We start from the raw sequence: 26,609 nt of genomic DNA on the forward strand, positions 1-26,609 counted from the left end.
GTAAACTTACAGTAATTCGATATTGATTGCATTATTAATTTAAAAAATCGTACCTAACTTGAAATTTGACAGTTTATCAGTGCACCTTGAAAATATAATTAAATTGTTTTCTGATTAAATATTATAAATTGTTAGAGTGAGTGAACATTGAAATAAAAAAGTGCTACGAAAACATTGTATAAAAAATGTATTAAAATAAAAGAAGCATTTGCTCGTTATGTTACTATTGAAAATAAATGCTGAAAAATAAAAAGTTTTTCATTATTAAATATATTTGAATAATTTCAGCTACTTGTTCACATAAGTATATCCCATTGGTATAGCAGTATGTACAACACTTCTGTCCCATTTTTGTTTATTTATTTTATTGTCATTAATATTACCTCCCTAATCACCCCCTTTGTTAAACTTATTTACCAATCCATTAGACACTAGCAATTTATGGCACTTGAATATAAGTCAATTCATAATTAACTACTTAAAAAATTATACCTTTAAATTTACGTTGTTGTGCAAAAGAAACTGGCCATGTACCAAATAACGGGAAAGTTCAACTTTTTTGTTTTCCTCTTTGTTACGAACCATATAAAAGTTTGAAATATTGATAAAATTTTCATACAAATAGTTTTGTACCCAAGTTTTAACTTGTGATTTGACTAATGCTTTTTATGACCAGTCTCGGTTTACTTTTTTTGACGTCAATTTTTTTGTCTACTGCTGAGCAGCTGAGGTTTCGAGTCTTCGACATAGGTATTTACGTCATGTTATGCGCAATACATCACAGCGAATAAGCTTGCATTGTTTAATGGCACCTGCAATACCTGCATGTGCCATGTACTGCTGTACCTTGTCAGCTGCTGCGCCTTAATTCACGACCTACTAGCCATAAGTGAAAGTTTCTCATTGACTGCCTGGTTATCGTTAACTATCCTATTTCATTGATGGATTTAATGTAGTATGGGTCGTGAATTAACTTTAGTCGGGCGTAGTGCATTATAATAATCACGTAGTATGTATATATTATGTGAACCTACCCACCCCAATCGTACGTCATCAAGACTCAAGGTACTCGGACATTTCAAAGACGTTAGTGTGCGACATCACTGTTGTTTTGGATGTCTCGATGCTGTCGATATTCACGCAGTCATACAGTCATAGTGATGTGTAGGATGTGTTGAATAAGTCTTGGCTTGGAAGCTCAGACTTCAGTGTAACGATGGCAAGTTTAGTGTGACATTAATGGTGTAGAGAAACACTATGGTAGCAAGTTTTTTCAGCCTACAATGAGTGTAGTTGAAAATTTGCTCTCAACTATCATGCTGCAAGATGCATTGTTACATACTGCACAGGATTACAACATACTTACTTTTAATTTAATGAAAATTAAATGACCTAGTGACTCATTGTGCTATTTCTATTTCTTGAGCTTCTCCAATACACTCACGATGTTTTTTTGATGAAAAATAAAAACGACTATCGCAGCTTCTATATTATCTAATAAAATCAACAATGATAACGCTCCGAACAAGGCTACAGCCCAGTTAGTACTTTGTGGCACACTGTCACTATTTTGTGTTCACTCTACCTGATCAAACTTTTTGTTGTCAGTTTTTTAAACTATAATGTTGAGGAACTCGAGTAAAGATTTTAACGTTTTCAGTTCTCGATCTTTTAATTTGTGTACTGCTTTTGTACAGAAACAGATTTTTTATTTCATACTTGACTGGCATCTTTATTTTCTTTGTTCATGCTTAAAAAAAAATTTCTCTCACGTGACTTTGCTTAATTAGGAAACGATTTCAAGTGCTCAATCTGTTATTTTATCATATAACTTGCTTAGTTGATTTATAAGCATTTGAAGAAATATATTTCATTGTGTGAAATTTTTAATAATGATTCCAACAAAGGCAAGTAGTTCAAATCGCAATTTACAAAAATCTACACTACTGAAAGTTGTTATTTTGGGTGATGGCGGAGTAGGAAAATCTTGCCTTATGAACCGATTTGTGTCGGATCGTTTCGAAGAACAAAGCTTTCATACTATTGGAGTTGAGTTCTTGAACAAAGAAATTGACATAGGAGGAGAATCCTATATGTTACAAATTTGGGACACTGCAGGTCAAGAAAGATTCAAAACATTAAGGACTCCATTTTACAGAGGATCTGACATTTGTTTGCTCACTTATGCAGTTAATGACAGAGACAGTTTTCAAAACTTGTCTCTCTGGAAAACAGAATTCCTTAACTATGCTGACGTGCGAGAAGAATCAGCGTTTCCATTTATAATTGTTGGCAACAAGGTAAGTTGGCTTTTTTTTTTACCTGTATCAAATGAAATTTGTTCCCACTCATTAAAATATCCAGCTTAATACATAGTGACACTTGACAAAGATTAAATAGAAATAATGAATTGGAATTTTTGCATGGCTGTTGAGAAAAAAATGTATATGGTCTGAATCACATTGAAACTGTAAAAGTATGGCTTACATATAAAAAAAAATGTTCAAAACAGGTGGATGTGCCAGAATCAGAAAAAGTAATATCAACCGAAGAAGCAAAAGCATGGTGCTTGAAAAATGGTGACTTGCCACTTGTAGAAACTTCCGCTAAAAATGCTACTAATGTAGAAACCGCATTTGGTGCTGCTGTAGCAGCATGGGCAAAACTTGAAGCTCGGATAGAGCATCCCTTCATAGAAGATACAGTTGATCTATCAAAACAACAATCCACACATCGCTCAGGCTGCTGTATGCCCATTTCTGGATCGGATTGAGTATTTTTAACATTATCAGTATTAATGCTTCGGAGTGTAAAAATTGTAAAAATTATATTAACAAAAAATAAGTGTATAAATATAACGTTAAGAATCTTTGTGTGCACAAAGACATAACACTTAACTTCAATGTTTTACGTAAGCTATCTTTAAAATTACGGTCTGCAATAGACTTGCTTCAAATAAAGTCATTCTAGCATTATAGTTGCCGGTAAAACAATTTTTTATAAAAACTTACAAAATTCAAAACAAAAAGCTTTATTCACCTAATAAATAATTTTTTTGCTATATCCATATACTCGAAATGCTATGTTTAGTAGAGTTGTTTTTGAGTGTATTTTAACAAACTGATAGCGCATAATTTATTTATTTATATAAACATCTAAGAAAATTGCAGATGATTCACTGTTCTTGATGATTCTCCGATTAGAAAACTTCTATTGTAATTAAGTAGACCAGCACTTCTTTCAATTTCTTTTACGAAAATAAATTGTATTTAATGAAAATAAGATACGTATTTAAGAAGGCACGGTGTATAAACTTCACAAATTTTCTTTAGATGAGGACAAATATTTTTAATTAAAATTTTTCGTATCCCACCTTTGTCAGCATACTTAAGAATGTACGTAAAAAAACGAAATTGTTTAAATAGGATTCACGCTTTCGGCTTGGGTAACGATAAATGTATGCGAGATTTGTATAATTTTTTTTTTGCACAACAAAATATGTAATTTATTTAAAAAAAAAAAAAAAAATGGTAGCGTTTTAACAACTCAGTAAGTAAATACTGTACTTGTAAAATTCTTTTTAAGTAAAAAAATCATTTTTACAAAATAGATTTATACAAAGCTTATTAGTAGGTAAGAATCCATCGCTGATCGATTTTAATAAAATTTTCAACATGTTTACACAATAATATATATACCTATTTTTATTAAAAAATATTACCAAGCATTTACAATATTTTTTTACATGTTTAATACAGTCATTAAACCCTATAATCAACAGGTTTCAACGTGGTGGAAGAAACATAAAACAATATTCTCCCACGATGGGCTTAATTTTATTTTACACAGTAAATAACTCAATATCTTGCGCATCTGTACCATTTCATGTAGTTGAATTTTCAGTTTTTTTTCCAACGCAAACCCAACGAATAATATTTTAATTTCACGAGTATCCGTTGACATAAAAAATTTATTTTCTTCGAATTGCTTTTTTATTTTCCATATAAATACTTGTTTCAACATGAAATATAAAGATACCATATCATATTTTTTTGCGACGAGAACGGAAGCACATGACTATCATGTAATTTTGAAAATATCTGTTTTGTGTTAATTAGTTACAGTAGAGTATTACTTTTTTTAATTAACAAAAAATTTGTGTTTAGTTTGATACAACTAAATTTCATATTATTAGTCTTTGAGTTATTCCATTTTAATTTTGTCACACAATAGCTTTATATTGTTTGTACACATGATTTTTACATCTTTTGGAATAGCTTTTATGAAATTTAACTTAGTCCTTGTTACACTCAGGTATATTTATATAAAAAATTGTGCTATTTAAGTTCATTCTTTACATAGCAAAATGATAATTTTACAAAAAAAGTCATAAGGCAAATTCCCAAATACATTGGGAAGTCGTTATACTCAAATTAATGGCAGTGTTCAGTGACGTCTACTATAACCGATTTTTTCCAACCAAATAAGAAGTATCCAATAGCTGCACCTACTACCACTCCAGCACAGAGCCACGAATTGTACGTCATGAAGATCAGCATAAGGAAATATGACAAAATAACTTGCACTATATGCAGCACGGTTTGAAAGGCATGCATCCAAGAAAGCATCGTTGGCCTATCAACAAAAATACAAGATTAATTATGACGATCAAAATTCTTGAATTATTTTTTAAACATAACTGTGCAGTTTGATCAAAACATACAATTGCACTAAAAATGTCATATAATGTCAGTTCAAGTGACTATAGATTTTTTACACTATGAATCATCTGACAATCAAAACTCAAATAAATTAACTCGTAAAAATGTCTACCTTATAAAATAGTTTGAAATAAGGTGATTTCTCACAAATGAAGAAATCAATACAGCATGAATTAAATATCAACAATGATGCATTTAAATAAAAAAAGTCGATAAGATAGTTTTTAAAAGTAAAGGTAATACTATCACAAAAAAAAAAAAAAAAAAAAATATACGCAAAGGAAATTTGAAAAGCAACAGATAGCTTTGTCAAAGAAAATAAACAACAAAGCTCTAAGAATTATAGTAAATGAAATTGCATTCAAGTGATTATTAACAGACAGTAAAAATATTTATTTTTGCTAATAACTTACGGTTGCTTGTAAACAACTTCCCCGACCATACTACAATGATCAAAACGATAAAATTTGAAAAGTGTTAAAAATTTTGTTAGTTGTGTGAATTGGGTTTGTCTTGAATTTCATTAAAGATCGTGTAAAAATTGTCATTAACAAATAAGTTTGAAAAATGAATTATACATTGTCCGTGAAATGTTAAGTATTATTAAAGTAATATTGATGTAATGAAATATAGATGAGAAGCAAAAAATTAAAATACTCACTGAACAACACGATTTTCACTATTGATGCCATTTTTTTCTTGTGGCATGGAAACGCTTCTGTACTGCAAAGCATTATACGTTTTCCAAAACAAATACTCTCTGTAATACTTGAGACCTTCGTAGAGTGCGGACATGATTATTATTCCAATGATGGATCCAATGAGACCCGAAATCGACGAAATTTTCCACGCATCAAAGAGAACAGTCTCACAGAAGCCCCCGTGGAAGGCCATCTGAAAGAATTTTTACAATGAAAACGTAAAATTTAAAGAATTTTAGTGAACACCGAATAAAGATGAATATGTCCACAGACTCACGTGCATCATATGAGACGTAGTCGCACAAGAATCTGTGGCATCGACAGCATCATGTGGGGAGTTCATATTCCCATGATCCATCATGTGGTGGTGATGTGCCGAGTCCATATTATGATTCAAGTGTCCTGAGTTTGTGGGAATAGTACCCAGCCCATGTGCCATTGACGCATGATCATGGGACATCTGAAATTGTACAACGTTGTTCAATTAATTTCTTGGTAAAAATAAACTTTTTTTTTTAATATGTATTTTTCTCCAAGTAAAATTTTATCTAAATACTTTAAACTGTAAAAATTGTTTTGCTACATAACTTTTACGTATATTCTAGTTTAACTTTTTTTCAGATGATAAATGTACCAGCCCTACCTTATATATGCGTATAAGCACGGTGTTCTTCGTAAGTTAAGCTACTTGTATTACACGAATACAGCGAGAAATGTTTTTCAAAAAAAAAATCAACAACACCAGATGTGTTTAAACAGTAAACGATAGGTGAAATAAGCCTAGCTGTTGGATTCTTCAAGAAGAATCGTGTACTTGGTTGTTTTTATAATACTCATAAATTTTTTAGTTCCTCGCGCCAAAACTGTTTCCGACATGATAAGCTTTTTGTGGATGTATGTGGGTGTATGCGTGTGACATTGTATTCCAATATACGAACGCTAACAATACATCAACTGGTTTTTCCATTTCAAAGAATATACCGTATATTTACTTGATTATTCAAAAATATTGGGAAACAGTATTCCGAAGCTCCGTTTCATACTTCCGTAAAGTCAAACATAAAACATGAAAGTTGCCACAAAAATTTTTGCATCAAATTTGTTGGGTACTTTTTTTTACAGGGTTGTACATATTTTTCAGCTTCGATACGTTAAGTGATATTGATCACTCGAGTAAAAATCACATTAGGTCAATACTGTTTTGTTTTAATGCTTGGAAAATAATTTGTAAGTATTCCGCGTTCAACGCGTCAAATTTGCATGTATTTGTGTACATTTGTTACGTAATAACTACTTTTTTTTCACACGTTCAAAATTTCTTTAAATTCTTCAAGGTTTCATAAATACTTGAAATACCATCTTTTAATGTTATATTTTATTTTCTTCCTAATCTGCGGTAAGCCACCAACAATAAAAAAATAAAATAAAATGCGGTTACTTTTGATAAAAAAAGTCAAGGTACACGAATAGAAGCAAATTTGCGACAATACGTCATAGAATATTAAAAATTGGTTCGAATAAAAATTTGAAAAAAAAAAAAAGAAAACAGAAAAAATACAAATTTTGTACATTATTTTTTTATGTCACTGAAAACGTGAAAGTACGACTCTTAAGAAACGTTTGTGAAATACCTTCGTGAAAATTTTTTTTTTAACAAGAAAAATCCATGAGTTGCTATTGTTCAATGAACAATGCCATCAGTAATGATCGATGAGTCGAAACATACTAGTTTCAACGAAGTTATTTTTGATTGGATTTCAAGTTAAAGCTGTTGTACTGTTTGATAATGAAACATCATCTTTAAAGAAAAAAAATAAAATAAAATCAGTGAAGATCATTAAGGATTACGTAAAAGTAAAATTTAACAAGAAAAATCAGTCTACCGTCTTTAAGAGACGCGTATGTCAATATTTTTGTACGTGGAAATTGCTCAATAATTCAATAAAAAAAATTCAAGTGAAACATTAATTTGACGTATTGTAGGCCAAGTTATGCATTTCGGTCGAAAGAGAATTAAATTTTTTAGTTCACTACTAATTCAACAGCTTCTTGAGTTGCATATTGATTGATTTTAATTGTTTCAATAAAGCCAGTTATTGAAGCCACTTAGTGGTGTCTATACAAACAAACCTAAAATAATGTATGATTTGAAATTCAGAAAAAAAATTTATTTTTATACTTTGAACAACGAGCAAACAAAAAAAAATTAAACACATTTTTTTAGTTCTGATACAAAATACGTTACTAGTAAACGCATGTTTTATAAATAAACAATTATTACGATAATTAATGGGGTTTATTTCCATTAGATGGTCATATTACGATTTTTTTTAATACCAATTAAATAAAGAATCTGATTATATAACTAATAATCAGAGGGACATACTTATTTAATCGCATTTTATCACACGCAAGAAAAGTGATATATTATTCCCTAATTCGCCATTCAATAATTCAGCAGTTTTAATTTTTATTATTACTCTTGTATTACATTAGACTGATATACTTGGAGCGACTAATGCTATTTTCATCGAAACTCAACAAAATGTGCGCGTTTCGATTTGATGCTTACTCGGAAGTTATAAAGTTTATTTACATTAAAATGACTTTTATTCCTCAGCGAAAACCATCGCTTATACCAAACAGGGAATCCCCAAGAATTGTTTCCGTTTCTCGCGTATGCTATTTTTTTTCAAGGTTTTTTCATAGTGATGCCTATTAGGTACTATATATTCTATCCGAAGATAATATGAAACACATACATCGCTCGTGAATCAGCGCATGAATAATTCAATAATGGTTTATTATTTTATTTTGTATCAAAACTTAAAAACCAACGAAGTATCAAAGGCCCCCTAGTTAGAGATGTATTATTATTATTAAAAATTATTACGAATATATTTTTTCGGGCTGCAAAAAACAAATAAAAACATTTTACTGATTGCATCGATGTAACGAGAATCAATGTACGATTTATTGATTGAATCTGAGCGTAGAACTCACGCATTTTTGCTTGTAGGTATAGTACAGGCTCTTAAAGTGAAAGGATTGTTCTTGTACCGTTAAAATCACGTGGACAAGAAAACGATAACGATCAGAGAAAGGAAAAAAAAACAAAAAACAAAAAACGCGAATGTTAAATATTTCTCACTTGCGCGTACAAGATTGTAATTCTGATTAAATCATGGGAAAAACTAACCTTCGCAAAAATTGCAATAAATGATGAAATGATGAAACTCCGAAGATAATGCGTGCAAGGTTCTGCGAGGAAGTAGTATACTGCGATAAGAGAGCAAGATACGACTGGAACTGCAATTACAGTACAAGCATCGGTAGATATAAGTACAGGGCTGTTGATCTTTTGTCGTATGTCAGCTATACTCCAAAATATATAAGTAAGGTAGGGTAGGTACAGTGAAATGTTTGAGCTCATTACATATCATATGGTAGAAAAAGCCGTAAGTATCTTTATATTGGTGGGGCGTAAGTGGATAGTAGGTAAACAATAAACAAACTGGAAAATGTTTCGATAAGTAAAATAAATACAATCTGGAAAGCTGATACTGATGTGGGAGAAAAGCGTCAGTACTCTTGGTGACAGGAATGCAGGTACATGTATTACTTGTATCTCTTTCGCAATTCAATCGTCAAACCAACCAGCCGTATGTACACTTCGGATTTAATTATGCCTATATCTATATACCTTTTTACTCGGTAAAGCTGCGGTTGAGCTCTGCACAGCAAAGATAGCACAGGAGGAGGTATGTTGGGTGTACTTTCACTTGACACGAACTTATTTTCTGCACTCCACAAGTGAACCTCACTTAATTATTTTCTACAACGGTCGTCAACAGTTTTCTCAATGGAAACACTAGATCAAAGTGTGCCCTTCTTTTTTTTTCTGCAATATATACCTATGATCAGTGATGTAACAACAATTAGAAATTACTTTTAGCAGTTATAATTGGTGTGTAAACTCCAATATTACCGCACATGTATATTTTATCAATTCATCAATATAGTACCTGTAAACATTAACTACACAGCTCGTTGCACTCTGCTATTGAAGTTAAATGTAACAAACTTTTCTGTCACTCGGGTCAGACAGTCAGCCCTCCGTTGTTGACGGCGTTTACACTTCTGCGGGCGATTTGTTGCTATACTTACACTGCAAGACGAACGCATATGGTTTGCAGCGATGGGATATAGTTCCGGCCAGATTTGGGAATTCTCTAGGACCCAACCTCTCTGACGTGGGAAATCACTAGATCAAAAAAAAATTAGTACCAAAGGTGACGCGCGAGATTCAAATAAGGTCCAATAACACAAGCATCCATCACCTGATGACCCGGGGCGCTTACTGGCCACTCTTTTAAATAAATAATTATTAATAAATAACACAAGCGCCTATCACCTATTGACCCAGGGCGCCTACTGGCCACTCTGTTAAATAATCAATTAATAATAACACAAGCGCCTATCACCTAATGACCCGGGGCGCTTACTGGCCGCTCTTTTAAATAAACAATTATTAATAAATAACACAAGCACCTATCACCTGATGACCCGGGGCGCTTACTGGCCACTCTTTTAAATAAATAATTATTTATAACACAAGCGCCTATCACCTAATGACCCGGGGCGCTTACTGGCCACTCTGTTAAATAAATAATTATTAATAACACAAGCGCCTATCACCTGATGACCCGGGGCGCCTACTGGCCACTCTGTTAAATAATCAATTAATAATAACACAAGCGCCTATCACCTAATGACCTGGAGCGCTTACTGGCCGCTCTTTTAAATAAACAATTATTAATAAATAACACAAGCGCCTATCACCTGATGACCCGGGGCGCTTACTGGCCACTCTTTTAAATAAATAATTATTTATAACACAAGCGCCTATCACCTAATGACCTGGGGCGCTTACTGGCCACTCTGTTAAATAAATAATTATTAATAACACAAGCGCCTATCACCTGATGACCCGGGGCGCCTACTGGCCACTCTGTTAAATAATCAATTAATAATAACACAAGCGCCTATCACCTAATGACCTGGAGCGCTTACTGGCCACTCTGTTAAATAAATAATTATTAATAAATAACACAAGCGCCTATCACCTAATGACCCGGGGCGCTTACTGGCCACTCTTTTAAATAAATAATTATTTATAACACAAGCGCTTATCACCTAATAACCCGAGGCGCTTACTGGCCACTCTTTAAAATAAATAATTATTGATAAATAACACAAGCGCCTATCATCTAATGACCCAGGGCGCTTACTGGCCACTCTGTTAAATAAATAATTATTAGTAAATAACACAAGCGCCTATCACCTAATGACCCGGGGCGCTTACTGGCCACTCTTTTAAATAAATAATTATTTATAACACAAGCGCCTATCACCTAATGACCCGGGGCGCTTACTGGCCACTCTTTTAAATAAATAATTATTTATAACACAAGCGCTTATCACCTAATAACCCGAGGCGCTTACTGGCCACTCTTTAAAATAAATAATTATTGATAAATAACACAAGCGCCTATCACCTGATGACCCGGGGCGCCTACTGGCCACTCTGTTAAATAATCAATTAATAATAACACAAGCGCCTATCACCTAATGACCTGGAGCGCTTACTGGCCACTCTGTTAAATAAATAATTATTAATAAATAACACAAGCGCCTATCACCTGATGACCCAGGGCGCTTCTTGGCAAAACTGTTAAATAAATAATTATTAATAAGTAACACAAGCGCCTATCACCGTATTACCTGGGGCCCTAATTGCAAATCTAGTAAATAAATAATTATTCATAAGTATGTCAAGCACCTTCTTCCTGAGGATCCAGGACACTTGTTTGCAACACTATTAAATGATAAAAAGTTGATCGATAACATATTAATTATATCACAATTTTGATTGCCTATCTAGTACGACAAAGATCTTTTTAATTGGCGCTCTTGTAATTACTTGTTAATTTATTATTCAATAGTAGCTAGTGAACGCCCCGGGTCATTAGGTGATAGGCGCTTGTGTTATTATTAATTGATTATTTAACAGAGTGGCCAGTAAGCGCCCCGGGTCATTGGGTTATAGGCGCTTGTGTTATTTACTAATAATTATTTATTTAACAGAGTGGCCAGTAAGCGCCCTGGGTCATTAGGTGATAGGCGCTTGTGTTATTTATCAATAATTATTTATTTTAAAGAGTGGCCAGTAAGCGCCTCGGGTTATTAGGTGATAAGCGCTTGTGTTATAAATAATTATTTATTTAAAAGAGTGGCCAGTAAGCGCCCCGGGTCATTAGGTGATAGGCGCTTGTGTTATTTACTAATAATTATTTATTTAACAGAGTGGCCAGTAAGCGCCCTGGGTCATTAGGTGATAGGCGCTTGTGTTATTTATCAATAATTATTTATTTTAAAGAGTGGCCAGTAAGCGCCTCGGGTTATTAGGTGATAAGCGCTTGTGTTATAAATAATTATTTATTTAAAAGAGTGGCCAGTAAGCGCCCCGGGTCATTGGGTTATAGGCGCTTGTGTTATTTACTAATAATTATTTATTTAACAGAGTGGCCAGTAAGCGCCCTGGGTCATTAGGTGATAGGCGCTTGTGTTATTTATCAATAATTATTTATTTTAAAGAGTGGCCAGTAAGCGCCTCGGGTTATTAGGTGATAAGCGCTTGTGTTATAAATAATTATTTATTTAAAAGAGTGGCCAGTAAGCGCCCCGGGTCATTAGGTGATAGGCGCTTGTGTTATTTATTAATAATTATTTACTTAACAGAGTGGCCAGTAAGCGCTCCAGGTCATTAGGTGATAGGCGCTTGTGTTATTATTAATTGATTATTTAACAGAGTGGCCAGTAGGCGCCCCGGGTCATCAGGTGATGGATGCTTGTGTTATTGGACCTTATTTGAATCTCGCGCGTCACCTTTGGTACTAATTTTTTTTTGATCTAGTGATTTCCCACGTCAGAGAGGTTGGGTCCTAGAGAATTCCCAAATCTGGCCGGAACTATATCCCATCGCTGATGGTTTGCCATTGCCATAAGCGTGTGCGCGCGCACGATACAGAGCAGAAGCAGAACTAATCTGCAGACATTTTCAGGGACTAACGCGGCATTGCCACGTTCTCCTTATACGTGGGAGTGTGCGCCGAGACACCCTGAATGTTTATTGCAAAAAACAATCTTGCCACTCAATTTTTTGATATTTTTTTTTTTTTTTTGAGATTTTAGAGGAAAGTTCATAGTTAACGTTCGTATGTTATAACATATTGTTACGCGTTTATTTATATATAACATCTTCTCCACAATTGGAGTTTTTCCTGAGTGTCAAGCTGAAATTCCTCGTCGACTCTAGAATTCATTTGAGTTAAAAAAAAATTTTTTTTAAACGATTTCTGATCACATTTTCGCCTGGCAAATTTTACTTCCCCCACACAGTAGCACATTTTAAACAAGATGGTGCAAAAAAATCACGGGTGAATTAATTTTCTCGGTCGATTGCTGATTTTGCCCCGTCTATAAGTCATATTATCTCCCTTATTCACCCCCCCCCCTCATTAATTGTCTGTAATTTGCGTCCGACTCATCAGCACAGAACTTCTTTTCTGTTCGCGCTTAAACATTTAAAGGGAACCGCGGGATTACTTGTGGCTGGTGGCGCACTCTCGTAGACACACGCACACGCATACACGCAAAAACTGTGACGTCAGGCTTTAAGGTGCTTTCGGAGGCTAAAATATAGATATACATTTCAATGTGAAGCTGAACACTTGTAGTAGCCCCTAAGGGGCCGGAGCCGCCGGAGGTCCTCCAAGTTAAAGTCTCGAACGAATCTAGTGTATTACCATGTTGTTGTCGTTAATTGTTTGGAAAAAAATCAAGTTTAAAATAAAGTACTGAAGTAACCAAGTTGCAGTGCTAAGAGCTTCAAGGTGGAAAAAGTTACTGTACATATTTCTCAGCCATAGAAAAGCAAAAATTAGGTATACTTACTAACAATATCACAGCAAAGTATATTGTTTACTCTATTTGATCGTAACTGGACAACGATTTCAGTTTTGGCCATTTTTAGATAGTGACAGCTTTTATCATGTGTGTCTCATACATGTAGATGTTTACATTTGACACTATTTACCAATGCCTTTGGTACCTGTGCCAATCAGTTGTTAAGTGTCAAGTCGTTTATTGTCAAGTTTCACTATCATACAGAGTTTATTATTTTCATACAGAGTTCAATTGCTAAATACAGAGTAACAATGTCATTCATACCTCTCTGGCCGGACCTACAGCCAAGAGCTACGGATCCTTTGTGGTTCAATGCTGATAAGCCCATTGACGATGAAAGTGAAGTTGCTGCAATGGAACTTGAGCTCCAAGCATGGGTTTGTTTATCTTTTGATCTAAGAATCGTTTTGCCATTACAAAAATCCTAATCAATTGAATTCTCTTTTTACAGAGGGAACAAATTCGAGTTGAAGGGTACGAGCACGTCCCAATTGGCAAGTTAGCCAGTGAAGTAAGTCAAGATAACCTTTCCATATTTAAAAAATTGTTATATATTTAACAAGCTAAGACTTGTCTTTCTTTTAAGTTTCGGGGCTCAGAAGAAGAGGAAGAGGAGGAAGAAGAAGAGGAGGGTGAGGGAGAAGAAGAAGATTCTGATACACATGAAGAAGAGGAAGAGGAAGAATTGGATGACATTGATATGGAAGTGAGTTATGCACATCCTCAGCAGAGATCGAGTCCATTGGATTCTTCAACAGATCCACCCCCTATTAGACTGGTTAGTCGTTTCTATTTTTTATCCCAGTATATTTATTGATTTTTTTTTTATGAAAAACTCACTTTTACTATTAACTCATAAACTTACATGAATAATCATAAAATATATCAATAGTTTAAATTTTAATTCCATTTATGTTTTCAGGATCCCAATGGGACTCAGTAAAGTTGCTTGACTACCTAATGATGATGACTTGTTACTTCCAGAATTGTATTTTTTAAATAGCAAGTAGATGTCATCACAGCGACGAGTAAAAATATCTATAAAATTAAATTTAACTGTAAGTTTAATCAAAGCTGTACATACAATAAGGTACCACGTAGTATATGAATCAATATACATTTTTTACATTTGTTTTAAAAACAATATAACGTTGAATTATTTCTTACAAAAAAAAAAAAAAAAAAATATTGAAAATCTATACATATGAGATTCTCACTTACATGTAAAAACTTGATACGTTCAATTGTGAAAAAAAATTAATCGTTTTTGATAAATAATCTTCTTTGACATATCAAATTATCACCTTCACAAATCACAGAAAATAATTTTTTGCATTACATACAACAAAATTTTGCAATTGTTAGAACATGTAAAAATTCTTAAAAAATAAAAAATGAACAATCCCGAACAAAACAGTTGATTAAGGTGAGTGAGACTGTGGACCAAGAGGGGATCTGTAACTAAACGTTACGAAAATTATTTTGTTATCGCGCACGACTGGCATCCTGGATGTTCCTTCACGAGGGAATGAGATAGTCGAATCGAAGAATATAATCGCAATACTGATTACGCATTGAAAATGTGCTTAGTTTATGGTTTACCATTGATTTCTAGACGAAGAAAAAATCTATTTATTTATTATTTTTTTTTTTTCAATTAAACATGCTTACAAGCGCTCTTGCTTATCAGTTTGTATTTAATATATAAATACAAAAAAAAAATATTATCTCATTTAGTGAGTCAGGCAAAATTTTTACAATTAGGTCACAAAAAATTCATGTAATCGAGATCTCACAAAGTATTTATGTATACTTTATACTTTTATTACTTGAGAACATTATTAACGTTTACGGACATTTATGTTATTATTGTTATTATTTTTATTTATTAATTTCTAATTTCAAAATAAATTGGTATAGAGCGCTTTGATAAAATCCCTGCTAAAGTTAGCAAGAAATTCATAAACACCAAGTGGAGTTTTTCTAGTACTGATTCTCTTTGTGAATCATATATTTAATACTGCCATTCTAGATTGCTAAAATTTTTGTAATACCCCCCTACACAGTCACAGTCAGCTTCATTTTGGATCTGTTTACTGTGTTTTCCCTAGTTAGTATTATAAATTGACGAATTTTCTCGCCAATTTACGTGGGTTCTGGATCGAACCGGAGCCGCGGCTCAAAGGACGAAACAACGTTTTCCCTATACGCCCAATGCCGGGGACACCCGCGAATTGTTTTTCCGCCAATTCACGGGCACCGCTCAAAAACAAAAGGACGAAACAATTTCCCCCCTCCAACCGAACGCAGCGGTGGTGGCGTCGAACCGCGAGAGCGAGCAAACGCGAGCCCCAGGGTGAATGGCCAGGCAAAAGTGAAGCTCCTTCCTCCTGCAGCCATGCGTCGCGTGCCCTCCTGCATGGGCTCTCGGCTTCATTGCTGCAGTGGAGTATCGCAGGTATAGGTATATACACACCGCAAAAAGGTGCAACAGCTCCGCTTTCCAATCCTTCCTCCTCTCCTCTATATACACGTGTATATATATATATATATATCACTTGGCTCGTGCGAAAAGCGTTTCGTTGCTCCTCCGTGATTTTCAAAATTCAAAAGTCTTTGGTTTTGCCGGTTTCTTTCACCGTCTCGAGATTACGTACTCACAGGGCAGACCCAGGTGGGACAGTCCCTTGGACCTAACTTTGAATAAACGATGAAAATATCAAGCAGCAATTAATATCATAGCGCTATGTCGATGTCGAACACTTTAGAGGACGCGGAGTACAACTTTTTCCGCCCCATCGATCGCAGGTGAAAAAAATTACATCTCTCCTCGACAATATTAAGTATGATCGTGCGGTTGTGCTATTTTATGTTTTCAACGATATAACATGACTGTGTGGGGTGTGTTTTCATAATACCAATGAACATTTTAATGTGCGAAAATTTATTAGGTTTGAAAAAAAAAAAAAATTGAATAACTAAAGTGACTTTAGCACGGATACAATTACTTTGACTTACCTGTCTATGAGTTAAAAATGCAAAATAATAAACTCATCGTACTACCAGGTCTGTAAGTTATACCAAAAGTTTTGTGGTTTTTCAATTCGTGTAAAAAAGTATGAAAAATGAAAAGAGAGAGTAATAATTAACAGACAACAAATGAAATGATCGGTTATTATTTGTTGAAGCGCGTGTGAAAATCGTTCGCAAGGCCGGGGTCGATGGACGATACACAGAGAGGCGCGAGGGAGGGGGAGGAAGAAAAATCCAAAAACGTGTCACAAGCACTATATATACACTTACAGGAAGGAAGGAACCTATAAGCTGCGAGGGGATGTAAAAAGAAAAAAAAAAAAAAAAAAAAAAAGTAAGATACCCGCGAAGACGTATGGGCAACATAATATACTTAAACGTACAGAATAGAAGATGAGGAAAGACGGTGAGGTAATAAGTGAACATAAGGGAAAAGAAAACATTGAGAGCCGGGTGGTGTGGAGCAGCGAGGAGGAGCGCGGTGAGAGAGAGCGGGGCGAGGAAAGGGTAGGGCGGAGGGAAGAGGAGACCCGGCGCGCGCGGAGGCACACAGTCAGTCGCCGACCGTCAGCCAAGTGCGGAGCGTGCAAATCATATATATACAAATAAAATACACAACTCTCATTGAGATACACCATGCAATATTTATACCGAGCCTATATATAAATATTTCATTGGTTTCAGTTGCTTATATATATATATGCACCAGTATGATAGCGCGTCGATACTTGTTATCAGTTCATGAGAATGTAATTATTACTTGAACAAAATCACCCACAATCGGTTTTTGATTTCTCATCGACGCTCGATACAAGTACTCAATTGTACAGAGAGTTATTGCGAAGTTTGTCAATCGAGTAAGTAAACGCGAAACGTATAACCACAAGTTTACACACATGTAGTGAGTGCCAAGTGAGATGCGCGCCTGTGCCATTTCCATTGCAACTGTTGCTGTCGGCGGCGTTACTGTTGTTGTTGATGATGATGCCGTGTTGACGTTGTTACACTTGATGATCCCGTCGAATCGCCGAACCCGCTGTTGTTGATGATCGATGGTCTGCAGTTGAAATATATATATACTTCGCTCGGCGTTCAACATGCTTCCCTAACATGATGCACGTGCGCCGCATCGAAACGGTCAGTGTTTACATTACATTCACCTATGCCCCTCTGGCCCTCATCAGACATACAGCTAAATCTTATTGCTTCATGCTGTGAGCTTTCGTTAGTATTAAATTTATACTCGTGAGGATGGCATGTTTGTATCGTCACTTGGTGTGTGCTCGCTACGGAGCAAGTGTTGTCGAGGGTTATTTTTTCCTCGTATTTTTCAAAGCGAGGGCCGATATGGGTGTTTTAACTAAATAGGAGAGGAAAAAAATAAGCGGCTTTTTACCCAAAAATTTTTACAATCACCGTAAATACAGTTTACGGATTCAAGTGCTCGGTCCTGAATTTTTTTTTACGAAGGTCATGTGTTTTTCATTTATTTTGCAGTGGTTAGATTCTTTGTTTGTCAAACACTCGATTCTTAAAAAAAAAAACTACATTTTTAGAATTGCTCGTATTTTTGTTTGGCTTTTCGTGTATTTTCAAAGCTTTTTGATGCAGTTCTTTACACACGTTTGATATTCGTTTATCCGTGCAACAAATAAACGAAGTTTACCCAGCTAAGTCAATAGTACATTGCACACAAACGTAAATAGTGATATATTGTGCGTACATCTAGCGTTAATATGTTATACTTTTCACGTACCCGAAAAACCTTCGCGACTTTCGCGGATCGTGCCCCAGGGTGCGTAAATCTATATGTATATATATACATAGCTTTGAGAGCAATCAGATGACACTTGAACTTCAGTGACCAAAACCCACTATTATTTTAGACAGTAAGGAACGAGGATATATAATTGTAATGCGCTTATTTTTTTCTTTCACCTCATTTGATTCATCTTAAAAATGACTTTAGGTTTTGACAATTTGAATCGCACGATTTTACACCCGCAAATCAATAAAAGGGCGTTTTTTTCTGCAGCATTTACAAGGTACCTACTCTTTTTACGTAAACATAATACTCGTTTTGGCTGCCAAATAGTCAGAAGCGTGCGAAGTACGAAGTTGTGTATCATCTATTTATTGGTATATGATAGGAGCGACAGTGGTCCGTATCCAGCGTAAATTACATGCAACAATAACCGTCCGAATGAATTTGAATAGAAAGAGGGATAATTACCTAAAACGGAGGGTACATATTCGTGCAGGTGGTGGCTCAAGTCGCGAAATCCGAGGGGAATGATAAAGGACGAGCACTGATTAGGTGGATTGGGTCGGATCGACGGGCCAAGGGAAGAAGTTCTGCACTCCCTGCTCGTGAGTTATATAGGTGGTATAGGTGTATTATAACATGCAAACTTGGGGCCTTATGCATTAACTTGCGCATTCTGTACAGATCATAATAAATATATACATGACATAGCATAATACGTAAAAATATAAGTGCATTACCTAATTATCGTGTATATATATGCCTATAGCTCGAAAGATGTCCTCATATTCGATGATTTTTCATTGGTATTATTGTCGTGGGAGATATATCAAAAAATGGTACGGTATTTCTTTTGAAAGCTCATACCTTCCCACCCTTGTATACTTATATTAAACGCACCCCTTGCCATTGTAAGGCGATGGCGTTAGGGTCACACCCCTATCATAGCTTATACACAAATTACCAACGCATCCGACAAAATAGGCAATAACTATTAGGGATGGAAAAAAAAAAAAAAAAAAAAAAATACCATTGAAGCTCGGACGGTAGCAGCATCGGGCATCATCATCAGCCGCCGTGTCGTACATACATGCACATGAGCGAGAGTGAGTAAAAGAGCGCAAGGGAGAGTAGGTACCTACACACACACAACTATACGTATGTAGGTACATACATACGCGTATGATGCACCAAGAGAATATATATCGCAGTTTGCGCTCTCTCCTTTTCGCTTTCTCTCTCTCTTTCTCTCTTAATGTTTTTCTGCCCATCAGCTCTCTGGCGAAGAGCTATACCCGTGCATGTATTATACACACATGGGTACACCTCCTCGAGGTAGTTACATGTAAAGGGCACACGCGTACGTAGGTAGGGTATATAATATATATAAAGGTATCTCATATACATACATAGGCAGAGGAGGAAGGTAACTGCAGCGGAGAGGTACCTTATATACACAGCACCACCGCGATCTCTCCTATATAGCTCGCGCTGAAGCTCCGCCGAGAGTTGCCGACGACGACGCGGTGCATTGACCGCGCTTGACCACACGTCATCGAATGAATGACGTCACTCTTGCTACTGTGCACACTGTATATTATTACACACACACACGTGCTTTTCTACGTCATGCCCTGCTGAGGATCCCTCCTGTATATGCTGCTGCAGCTTGCAGCTGAAACATATATATGTATCTCGTCATCTAACCCCCCACGTGGGGGGTTTGTTTGTTTTGCTCATACGTCACACCCCCTTCCCCCGTCTGGACCAGATCGTCTGATTTTTTTTTTTTTTTTTTTTTTTTTTTTCACGTATATTGACACTCGTGGGCCAAAAGAAAGCCATCTCGATAATTTCTCGTACGAGAAGCGCTACGCGTGTCCGTCAAAAGTGCTCGCGATTAACGGGCGTGATTAGAGATGTTACAGATAATGATTTAGATAACGAGAGGGGGGGGGAAACAAAGCATAGTTCCAAGCTAGCTTTGTGTATTGAACATTATTTTTTTTTTATATCTGTTTCATATAGGATAGCGGTACAAAAGCGAGTACAAAAGTTACCAATTTTACATGTCCATGTTAACGAGATTGAGCCTTTTCAACGAGAGAAATTGGGATGGCCTTTTTTTTCCCTCCTCCCACCCCTTTGGGCGATCATCCATACCTATTTTAACACTATTTTAAAATGTACTTGTGTACACTGATTTTGACTCTCAAAAAAAAAAAAAAAAAAAAAAAAAAAAAAAACATACCGACAACCACAATATATTGCTACAGCAGCAATATAATACACGGGCACGCGTCACCGAAATCCTAAACAATTAAAGAATATCAGAGGCCATACATATACAACGTGAATTTAGTGCGATTTGCTTTATTGTATTTAAAAAAACAAAACAAAAAAAAACAAAAAATTCACACAACCATGTACTTGTGCGATTGTGATGAGAATGAGCTTACGCTGATATATAGCTATTAGACAGTATACCTACTTATACTTGGGTAAAAAAAAAAAAAAAAAAAAATTGGGTGCAATGGTTGAAAGCACCGAAAGGGTGGAATATAGTACATGGGATGAGCGACCAGAGAGCTCAAATTTACTATATTTTATAAATATGCTGTAAAACTGCTGGTGGAGGGACGCAAAATGAGAGGGTCCATATCAGGGAGGTCGTGCATTTCTACCTACATATACTTACATGCATGTAAGTATATTAATATGGCATATCCCACGGGATTGGCATGTGTATAGGTATAAATATACAGACAAGCGAGAGCAGCTTGCATAGGTAAACCGCGAGAAAGTTATAAGCAGGCGCTGCAACTTTCTCCCGGTTCGCGCTTGCAGCTACATATATATATATACGTATGTATACGTTGTATTAGGATAAGAGCGCGGGTCAGAGCCACAGCGGGCATCGGCCTTTTCCTTCCCGGCTCCTCTCTCGCCTTTCTATTCTCCCGCGCCACGACTTTGCCACAGCTGCAGCCCCCTCGTCGTCTATGATATGCTCGCTCTCTCGACTCGATGCGCGCGAGAATCGTGCAACCTGATGGGTGATGCAGCAGTTTTCCCTATAGGGATACGTTATATATATGTATATACATACAAGGCCTCCAAGGGCCCGATCTATATCACCGCTTCTCTAGATCATCGGATCGCTCTTCCTTATCTATACACGTATATTGTGTACAGGTGGAGGCTTATATTCATCAATCTTCGGGGCTTATTGAATTTCCCTTATTTTCTTCTCACCTTCGTTTCTCCCCCCCCCCTCCCCAACTCCCTGGCTCGTGCACTTGTACAAATTTTCACACGCGCCATCACTCTGATGTGTACATATACCTATACATTATATGAAACTTCATTCCTTATGCACGCACTATAAAAAAAAAGGGGGGAGGGGAATCGGGCCGATTGCCGAGAAGGGCTGAATCGGAAAACCACGATCTGGCCGATTTTAACTCGTTCGGTGCTCTCTTGTTGGAAAAAAAAAAAAAAAAAAAAAAAAAATAATTAATCGAGCAACTGAAAACCATAAAAATTAAGAGAAGGGCGCACGATGTAGGAATAAAATAATACATAAAAGTGCTTGAGCGTGTACACGTATGTACATGTATATAATATGATATGGGAAAGAGTCTCTGCTCTCTGCAGTCATGAGTATATAGCAGCACGAGCCGACGAGAGCGGAGAGTGAAGGTGTCCCGGTTATATGTGTCAGGGTTTACGTCGTCGATGGCATAGAGCGCGCGCGACCTTGACTCGGGCAGTCCGGCTGGTCTGTCTGGCTCGTGTGTATATATATATTATATGTACATCAGGCCCGTGGCCGTAAGTACACATACCCATACAACAGTTGTCTCTATATCACTGGGTGAAGGAGAGCTCCTTCAGGGTCATTACGAGCATATAGACACACCGGCAGTGGTGATGCGTGGTAAAATATATTACCGATCACACTCGGCTGGAAGAAATAGCATATGCCGCGATTTACTTATTCCTAAACGACGATGAAAACGCGCTCATCGGCATCATCTGACTTACCGACAAAAACACGTTTGCTGCCACGCGATAATATTATATTATTATTATGTGCTCATCGTATATAATTGTTTCGCCGTCGACTCTACTCGCTGTTGTGGCGATCCGCGGTGTGACTCCCTTCCTTTTCTCCACTGGGCAGTGTTTTAAATAAAAAAAAACAAGCTTATGTATACCTGTACCCGCACGTATCTCCAACATCCAATACCGATACATGGGTAAATTTACGCAGCCATTATACGCATATATGTATGTAAACTGTCGCGCGTATATAGAATCAATATATGTATGTATATACGGATAATGATCTGCTCTCTGTTGTGTAGTATAGCCTTGTTATTCGAAGCCTCCAAAGCCCGAGCGTGTCGCGCCTTCTTTCCGCATTATCGGCGCTCTCCGGGACTCCCGAGAAGCACATCAGCCAGCACCGACGCAATATGTTACATCAACGCCGATCCTACCCTTGAACAAGCCGTACTTACTCAAAAAATCACGTATTTAATTGCGTCATAGTTGCTAAAAATTAATTTACTTTACCTTGTATACAGGTGTACTTATAATATTAGCTGTGTTTTACTGTGGAGTATTCTAAGAGCCGTTGCGACCACGCATCTTGATTTCACAGGCAAAACATTCGTGGTGTTAAAAAAAATACCCATATTAGTACTGAATTCGCTGTTTCAAATGATTATTGTCGCTACCGTAGTGATAATCATCATCATCCCGATGATCACTATATACTTGACCAATAGATCGTCTCGTTGATTGTTGGTTGTTCATTGCTGCTGCACTCGACCATATAATATAAACGAGGTTGCGAGGTGGCACCTTGACATTGCAATATATAACTTACCCACTAATTGCAAGTAATGCGTTATTTTCACGAGCAAGTGTTTATGGAGTAAAGCCCGAATCTTGGGAATCTGCACGTAATCGGCAGAGACAAAGAAAAAACAACCGTCACCCGAGAGGAACAGAAAATAAGATTACTATACGAGGTGTGAAAAGATAGATAAAAAAAAAAAAAAAAAAAAAAAGGGCGCAAATTTAAGTGCAGCTCTTATTTAACATCACCGACCCCCACCCCAACGGGTGCGCTCGCTCAATGTGAACGACCATAGCAGCCATGAACTTTCGCTCACCTTGTTCACGCCAACTTGAGCCCCGCGCCGCCGTACTGTTGTTACCGGCGTGTATATACATATATATACTAAGCGCTCGAACGTAATTCGGGGGGGGGGGGGGGCTCACGCTCTTACACACCAATCGTCCTGTTCCAAGTGACGATCGCAAACTCTTTTTTTCATACATGTAGATATGAGATTCGAGTTTTTTCGACATTGGGAACTCGTGCCTCGCAAAGCACGGGAGTTTAGTTTGGAAGCACCATATGGAGAGCGCCACTCGAATTCAAATAAGCGCGGAGATTGAAGCTCATCGTTACGTATACATCATATATCTGTTAATTTTGATGCTTATATTAAAAATACAATGCTACGTGGACAAAAGTCGAATTCCGCGAGTGCGTCACGTGTGTGTATACTGCTTCCCCAAAACCTCCCGAGTCATTAATTAATGTACGCGCTATTTCGGATCGGCATTCCCCGCGATGATGCGTGTTTTTCAAACTCCCGACCGTATAGCAATAGTTTACCAAAAAAAAAAAAACCGAGCGACTCGTAATGAGATTCCAAGTTGTAATACCAGCAAGTGGTGGTGATTTTATTTACGATCGCGAATCCCTTCATTTCTTAAAATAACATTCAAAAACAATGTTTCAGAGATACCGATGAATGTGAAGAAGCCGATCGGGATTCCCTTGGTTGTCAATCCTTCCGCATTAATACTGCATCATAGGGTGGAGATGGCGAGCGCATCGTGAACTTGCCCGAGCCGAAGGTCGCGTGCGTATATTATACTGCACGCGCTTCCGTTTCGGCTGTCACGAGCAATGCAACCATCGGACAACGCAACGGGGGGGGGGGGGAGAAATGAAGAAAAAAAAAGAAGGTTTTATCGCTCTCAGCTTCGTATCTCCGCGGTGTACCTAGTACAAAACACACAATAACATGGTTCGACGCTAGAAAATCGGCTGGCAGATCGGTAGGTCGGGGAGGGTAGGGGGGTACGTGGTATATATACATAATATCGTATAGCGCTTCGGTGGCCGTGGCTATGGCCTTACGCCGCGGCGACTCCCCCTTCACGGCAAGCTTGCTATATGTATATTGCCTTCGCCGCGTCACACAGCTGCGGAGGAGGAGGAGCGCCTCTCTCTCTCTCTTGCACATGATGTATAGACGACGCGGCTTTGCGGAGGAGAACCTAGCTAGGATAGAGAGCACAAGTGGCATCGGTGCTCCGTTGTCGGTCGGTTGGTGCTGTTCGGCCGCGCTGTCGCTCCTATACATGTATACAGGCACTATATTTATATACACGACACTCTGCTCTCCCGCGCTAATCGCTCGCGGTGTGTCCGCTGTCATATATACCCGCGCTCCTCCCTTTACATCTACGACATGTAGTTTCAGCCCGCACACGCTCTGCAGGTGTGCATGAGTGCGCAATCGGCGTTTGCTTCGCGCCCGACGTCGAGCGATCGGACCAACGGAGAAAATCGGCAAGGAGGACGCGGATGAAGAAGAAGAAGAGGAGGAGGCCAAAGTGACGCAACGCGCAGCCCGTTGTTGTGTATATACATATATAAACCGTGTGTTGTTGCAACAACGCGCGCGCACGTGTGCTCGTGGGCCATCGTAATCATCGGTGGTGCCTCCGCCCCCCTCCCCTGGGTAGTAGAGGTGCAGTGAAGCAGGTGTGTGTCTGTGTGTGGGAGTTTTGTTGTGTGAAAGAAGAAGAAAAAAAAAAAAAAAAAAACAACAACGACAAAGAGCCGCGGTGTGTTTCGGCAATGATTGTTTGATTTGCCGGGCTTTATAATACAAAAGTTTAATAACACGTTATTATACAACGGATCGGTTTATTGGGCTCGGGATTGAGCGAAATCGGTGCAGTGCTCGGGTTCCTCGGCGTGTAAGTGGTCGGCCCTCCAGCGGATCGGCTGTACAGGGAGAACACCCTGTCCCCCTTCCTCCCCTGCGGCTCGCCCTGTGTGACCATCGCATTGATCCCTTTGATTCGCTTCGTTTTCCGGAGGTAAGTTGCCGTGTGATACGCTTTTTTAAGCGGATAAGCTCGGGTGTACATAGGCTGTAAGGTTGCCGATGTAGCTGCGCCAGAGGTGTTTTTTTTTTTTTTTTTTTTTTTCATCACACCGACTTGGCATACATCCATTAAATGAGACACAATTTGGACAATTTGCTGTTACATTTCGACGCGATTCGCAATGCTCATCAGCCTAAAACGTCCTGACCTTTACCCCTCGTCTCGCCAACTATCGCCCTTTTTTCCCAACTACTCGATTTTATTACTCTTCATTCACCCTTTCGCATAAATTATTATTAATTTTCACTCAAGGATATACGCGGCGGCGTAGCAGAGGCCAGACCTGATGTAGGCATATTTTACGCGCGTGAAACGTTTTCGTTTTCCTACGTACGCACGTGCCGGTACTTCATCTCGTTTGAATATCAATCAAGTGCGGGTATAACCCACCCTTTTTTTTTTTTTTCAAGGGAGGATCGTTAGACTGTATAGTAAACAGTAAGTACGCTGTTAACCCATGCCCAACATTTTCAATGAAACTGGAAAAGGAAGAAGATATGATTTTCCATGCGCGCGTCAATGAATAAAATTTAAAAAAAAAAAAAGGGATAAGCGCAAAAATGGGGGTCCGATCTTATAAATTTCAAAGGTCCTTCGATATACTTGCTCGATTGGCTCTTTTTTTTTTTTTCCTTCCTTTTTTCCCGATAAATCCGATCGACGGAGATCTCTCGACTTCTGTTTTGCAATCGCGGCCTCGCGCGACCTTGTCCTTGGGTATGTATAGCTGCGCGTAAACTCGACAATGCGAACGGATAGCTCATTGCTCGTCCATTCAATCGAACGTTCATTTTTTTTTTCTTTACAATATTGAGGATTTTTCGAAAAATATTTTTTCTCCGTACAAACAAGAAGGGGGACAGCGAAAATCCGCCGAAAAAAGGCGATTATCACAGAGGACAAGCAACGCGGATGTGTGCATACCTACTATATACGTGTATGATGTACCACATTAGTGTTAGCTGCATCAAAGACGCTCACTGCAGCAAGTGTATATACTTACTCGGTAGAAATATCGCACGTGGCTCTCGTGCGCACACCTATATATTATTCGAGTATTTTTGGCTAAAGCTAGGCCTTCGGGTCTTAAAA

The 26,609-nt window shown here is 37.4% G+C and overlaps 4 protein-coding genes across 12 annotated transcripts in view; 3 read left to right on the forward strand and 1 right to left on the reverse strand.

Annotated features, from left to right (window-relative positions):
- Positions 1-806: 806 nt before the first annotated feature.
- Positions 807-2,979, forward strand: Rab9 (RAS oncogene family member Rab9). Its single transcript, XM_014355457.2, has 2 exons — positions 807-2,300; positions 2,513-2,979. Exons 1-2 carry the CDS (start codon positions 1,893-1,895, stop codon positions 2,771-2,773), a joined length of 669 nt encoding a protein of 222 aa, XP_014210943.2. The 5' UTR covers positions 807-1,892; the 3' UTR covers positions 2,774-2,979.
- Positions 2,980-3,638: 659 nt separating this feature from the next.
- On the reverse strand, positions 3,639-9,572 carry Ctr1A (Copper transporter 1A). Of its 6 annotated transcripts, XM_089592778.1 has the most exons (7): positions 9,448-9,572; positions 9,126-9,336; positions 8,622-8,731; positions 5,700-5,882; positions 5,383-5,615; positions 5,135-5,164; positions 3,639-4,635 (listed from the first exon to the last, which is right to left on the reverse strand). In XM_089592778.1, the coding sequence occupies exons 4-7, from the start codon at positions 5,880-5,882 to the stop codon at positions 4,434-4,436; spliced, it is 648 nt and encodes a 215-aa protein (XP_089448904.1). In that variant the 5' UTR covers positions 8,622-8,731; positions 9,126-9,336; positions 9,448-9,572; the 3' UTR covers positions 3,639-4,433. The 6 variants fall into 6 exon arrangements, with proteins under 6 accessions (XP_089448904.1, XP_089448902.1, XP_089448901.1 ...); XM_089592776.1 differs by lacking the exon at positions 8,622-8,731 and having other exon boundaries at positions 9,126-9,323; XM_089592775.1 differs by lacking the exon at positions 8,622-8,731.
- A 3,648-nt stretch (positions 9,573-13,220) lies between these two features.
- Positions 13,221-14,555, forward strand: LOC106641167 (uncharacterized). 4 transcript variants are annotated; one of them, XM_089593127.1, is made up of 6 exons: positions 13,221-13,428; positions 13,502-13,610; positions 13,695-13,827; positions 13,902-13,961; positions 14,037-14,228; positions 14,373-14,555. In XM_089593127.1, the coding sequence occupies exons 3-6, from the start codon at positions 13,702-13,704 to the stop codon at positions 14,391-14,393; spliced, it is 399 nt and encodes a 132-aa protein (XP_089449253.1). In that variant the 5' UTR covers positions 13,221-13,428; positions 13,502-13,610; positions 13,695-13,701; the 3' UTR covers positions 14,394-14,555. The 4 variants fall into 4 exon arrangements, with proteins under 4 accessions (XP_089449253.1, XP_089449251.1, XP_014210945.1 ...); XM_089593125.1 differs by lacking the exon at positions 13,502-13,610 and having other exon boundaries at positions 13,675-13,827; XM_014355459.2 differs by lacking the exon at positions 13,502-13,610.
- Positions 14,556-17,371: 2,816 nt separating this feature from the next.
- Eip74EF (Ecdysone-induced protein E74) overlaps positions 17,372-26,609 on the forward strand; it is a 76,364-nt gene continuing 67,126 nt past the window's right edge. Inside the window, exon 1 of the mRNA XM_089592848.1 lies at positions 17,372-17,620. The gene's annotated coding sequence lies outside the window, so the exon portion shown is untranslated. The remainder of the gene's footprint in view (positions 17,621-26,609) is intronic.

Source organism: Copidosoma floridanum, unplaced genomic scaffold (assembly GCF_036245765.1).
Source record: "Copidosoma floridanum isolate Cflo_tuat_1 unplaced genomic scaffold, Cflo_Japanese_pri ptg000019l, whole genome shotgun sequence".
Taxonomy (NCBI): domain Eukaryota; kingdom Metazoa; phylum Arthropoda; class Insecta; order Hymenoptera; family Encyrtidae; genus Copidosoma; species Copidosoma floridanum.

Bases quoted from the DNA above. Each gene is read 5' to 3' on its own strand.
- Ctr1A (XM_089592776.1), bottom strand. From the start codon at position 5,882: ATGTCCCATGATCATGCGTCAATGGCACATGGGCTGGGTACTATTCCC. The intron at 5,616-5,699 runs GTGAGTCTGTGG...AAATTCTTTCAG, and splicing joins CTACGTCTCATATGATGCAC to ATGGCCTTCCACGGGGGCTT. The intron at 5,165-5,382 runs GTGAGTATTTTA...TGATCATTGTAG, and splicing joins AGTGAAAATCGTGTTGTTCA to TATGGTCGGGGAAGTTGTTT.
- LOC106641167 (XM_089593127.1), top strand. From the start codon at position 13,702: ATGTCATTCATACCTCTCTGGCCGGACCTACAGCCAAGAGCTACGGAT. The intron at 13,828-13,901 runs GTTTGTTTATCT...CTCTTTTTACAG, and splicing joins AACTTGAGCTCCAAGCATGG to AGGGAACAAATTCGAGTTGA. The intron at 14,229-14,372 runs GTTAGTCGTTTC...TTATGTTTTCAG, and splicing joins ATCCACCCCCTATTAGACTG to GATCCCAATGGGACTCAGTA.
- Rab9 (XM_014355457.2), top strand. From the start codon at position 1,893: ATGATTCCAACAAAGGCAAGTAGTTCAAATCGCAATTTACAAAAATCT. The intron at 2,301-2,512 runs GTAAGTTGGCTT...TGTTCAAAACAG, and splicing joins TTATAATTGTTGGCAACAAG to GTGGATGTGCCAGAATCAGA.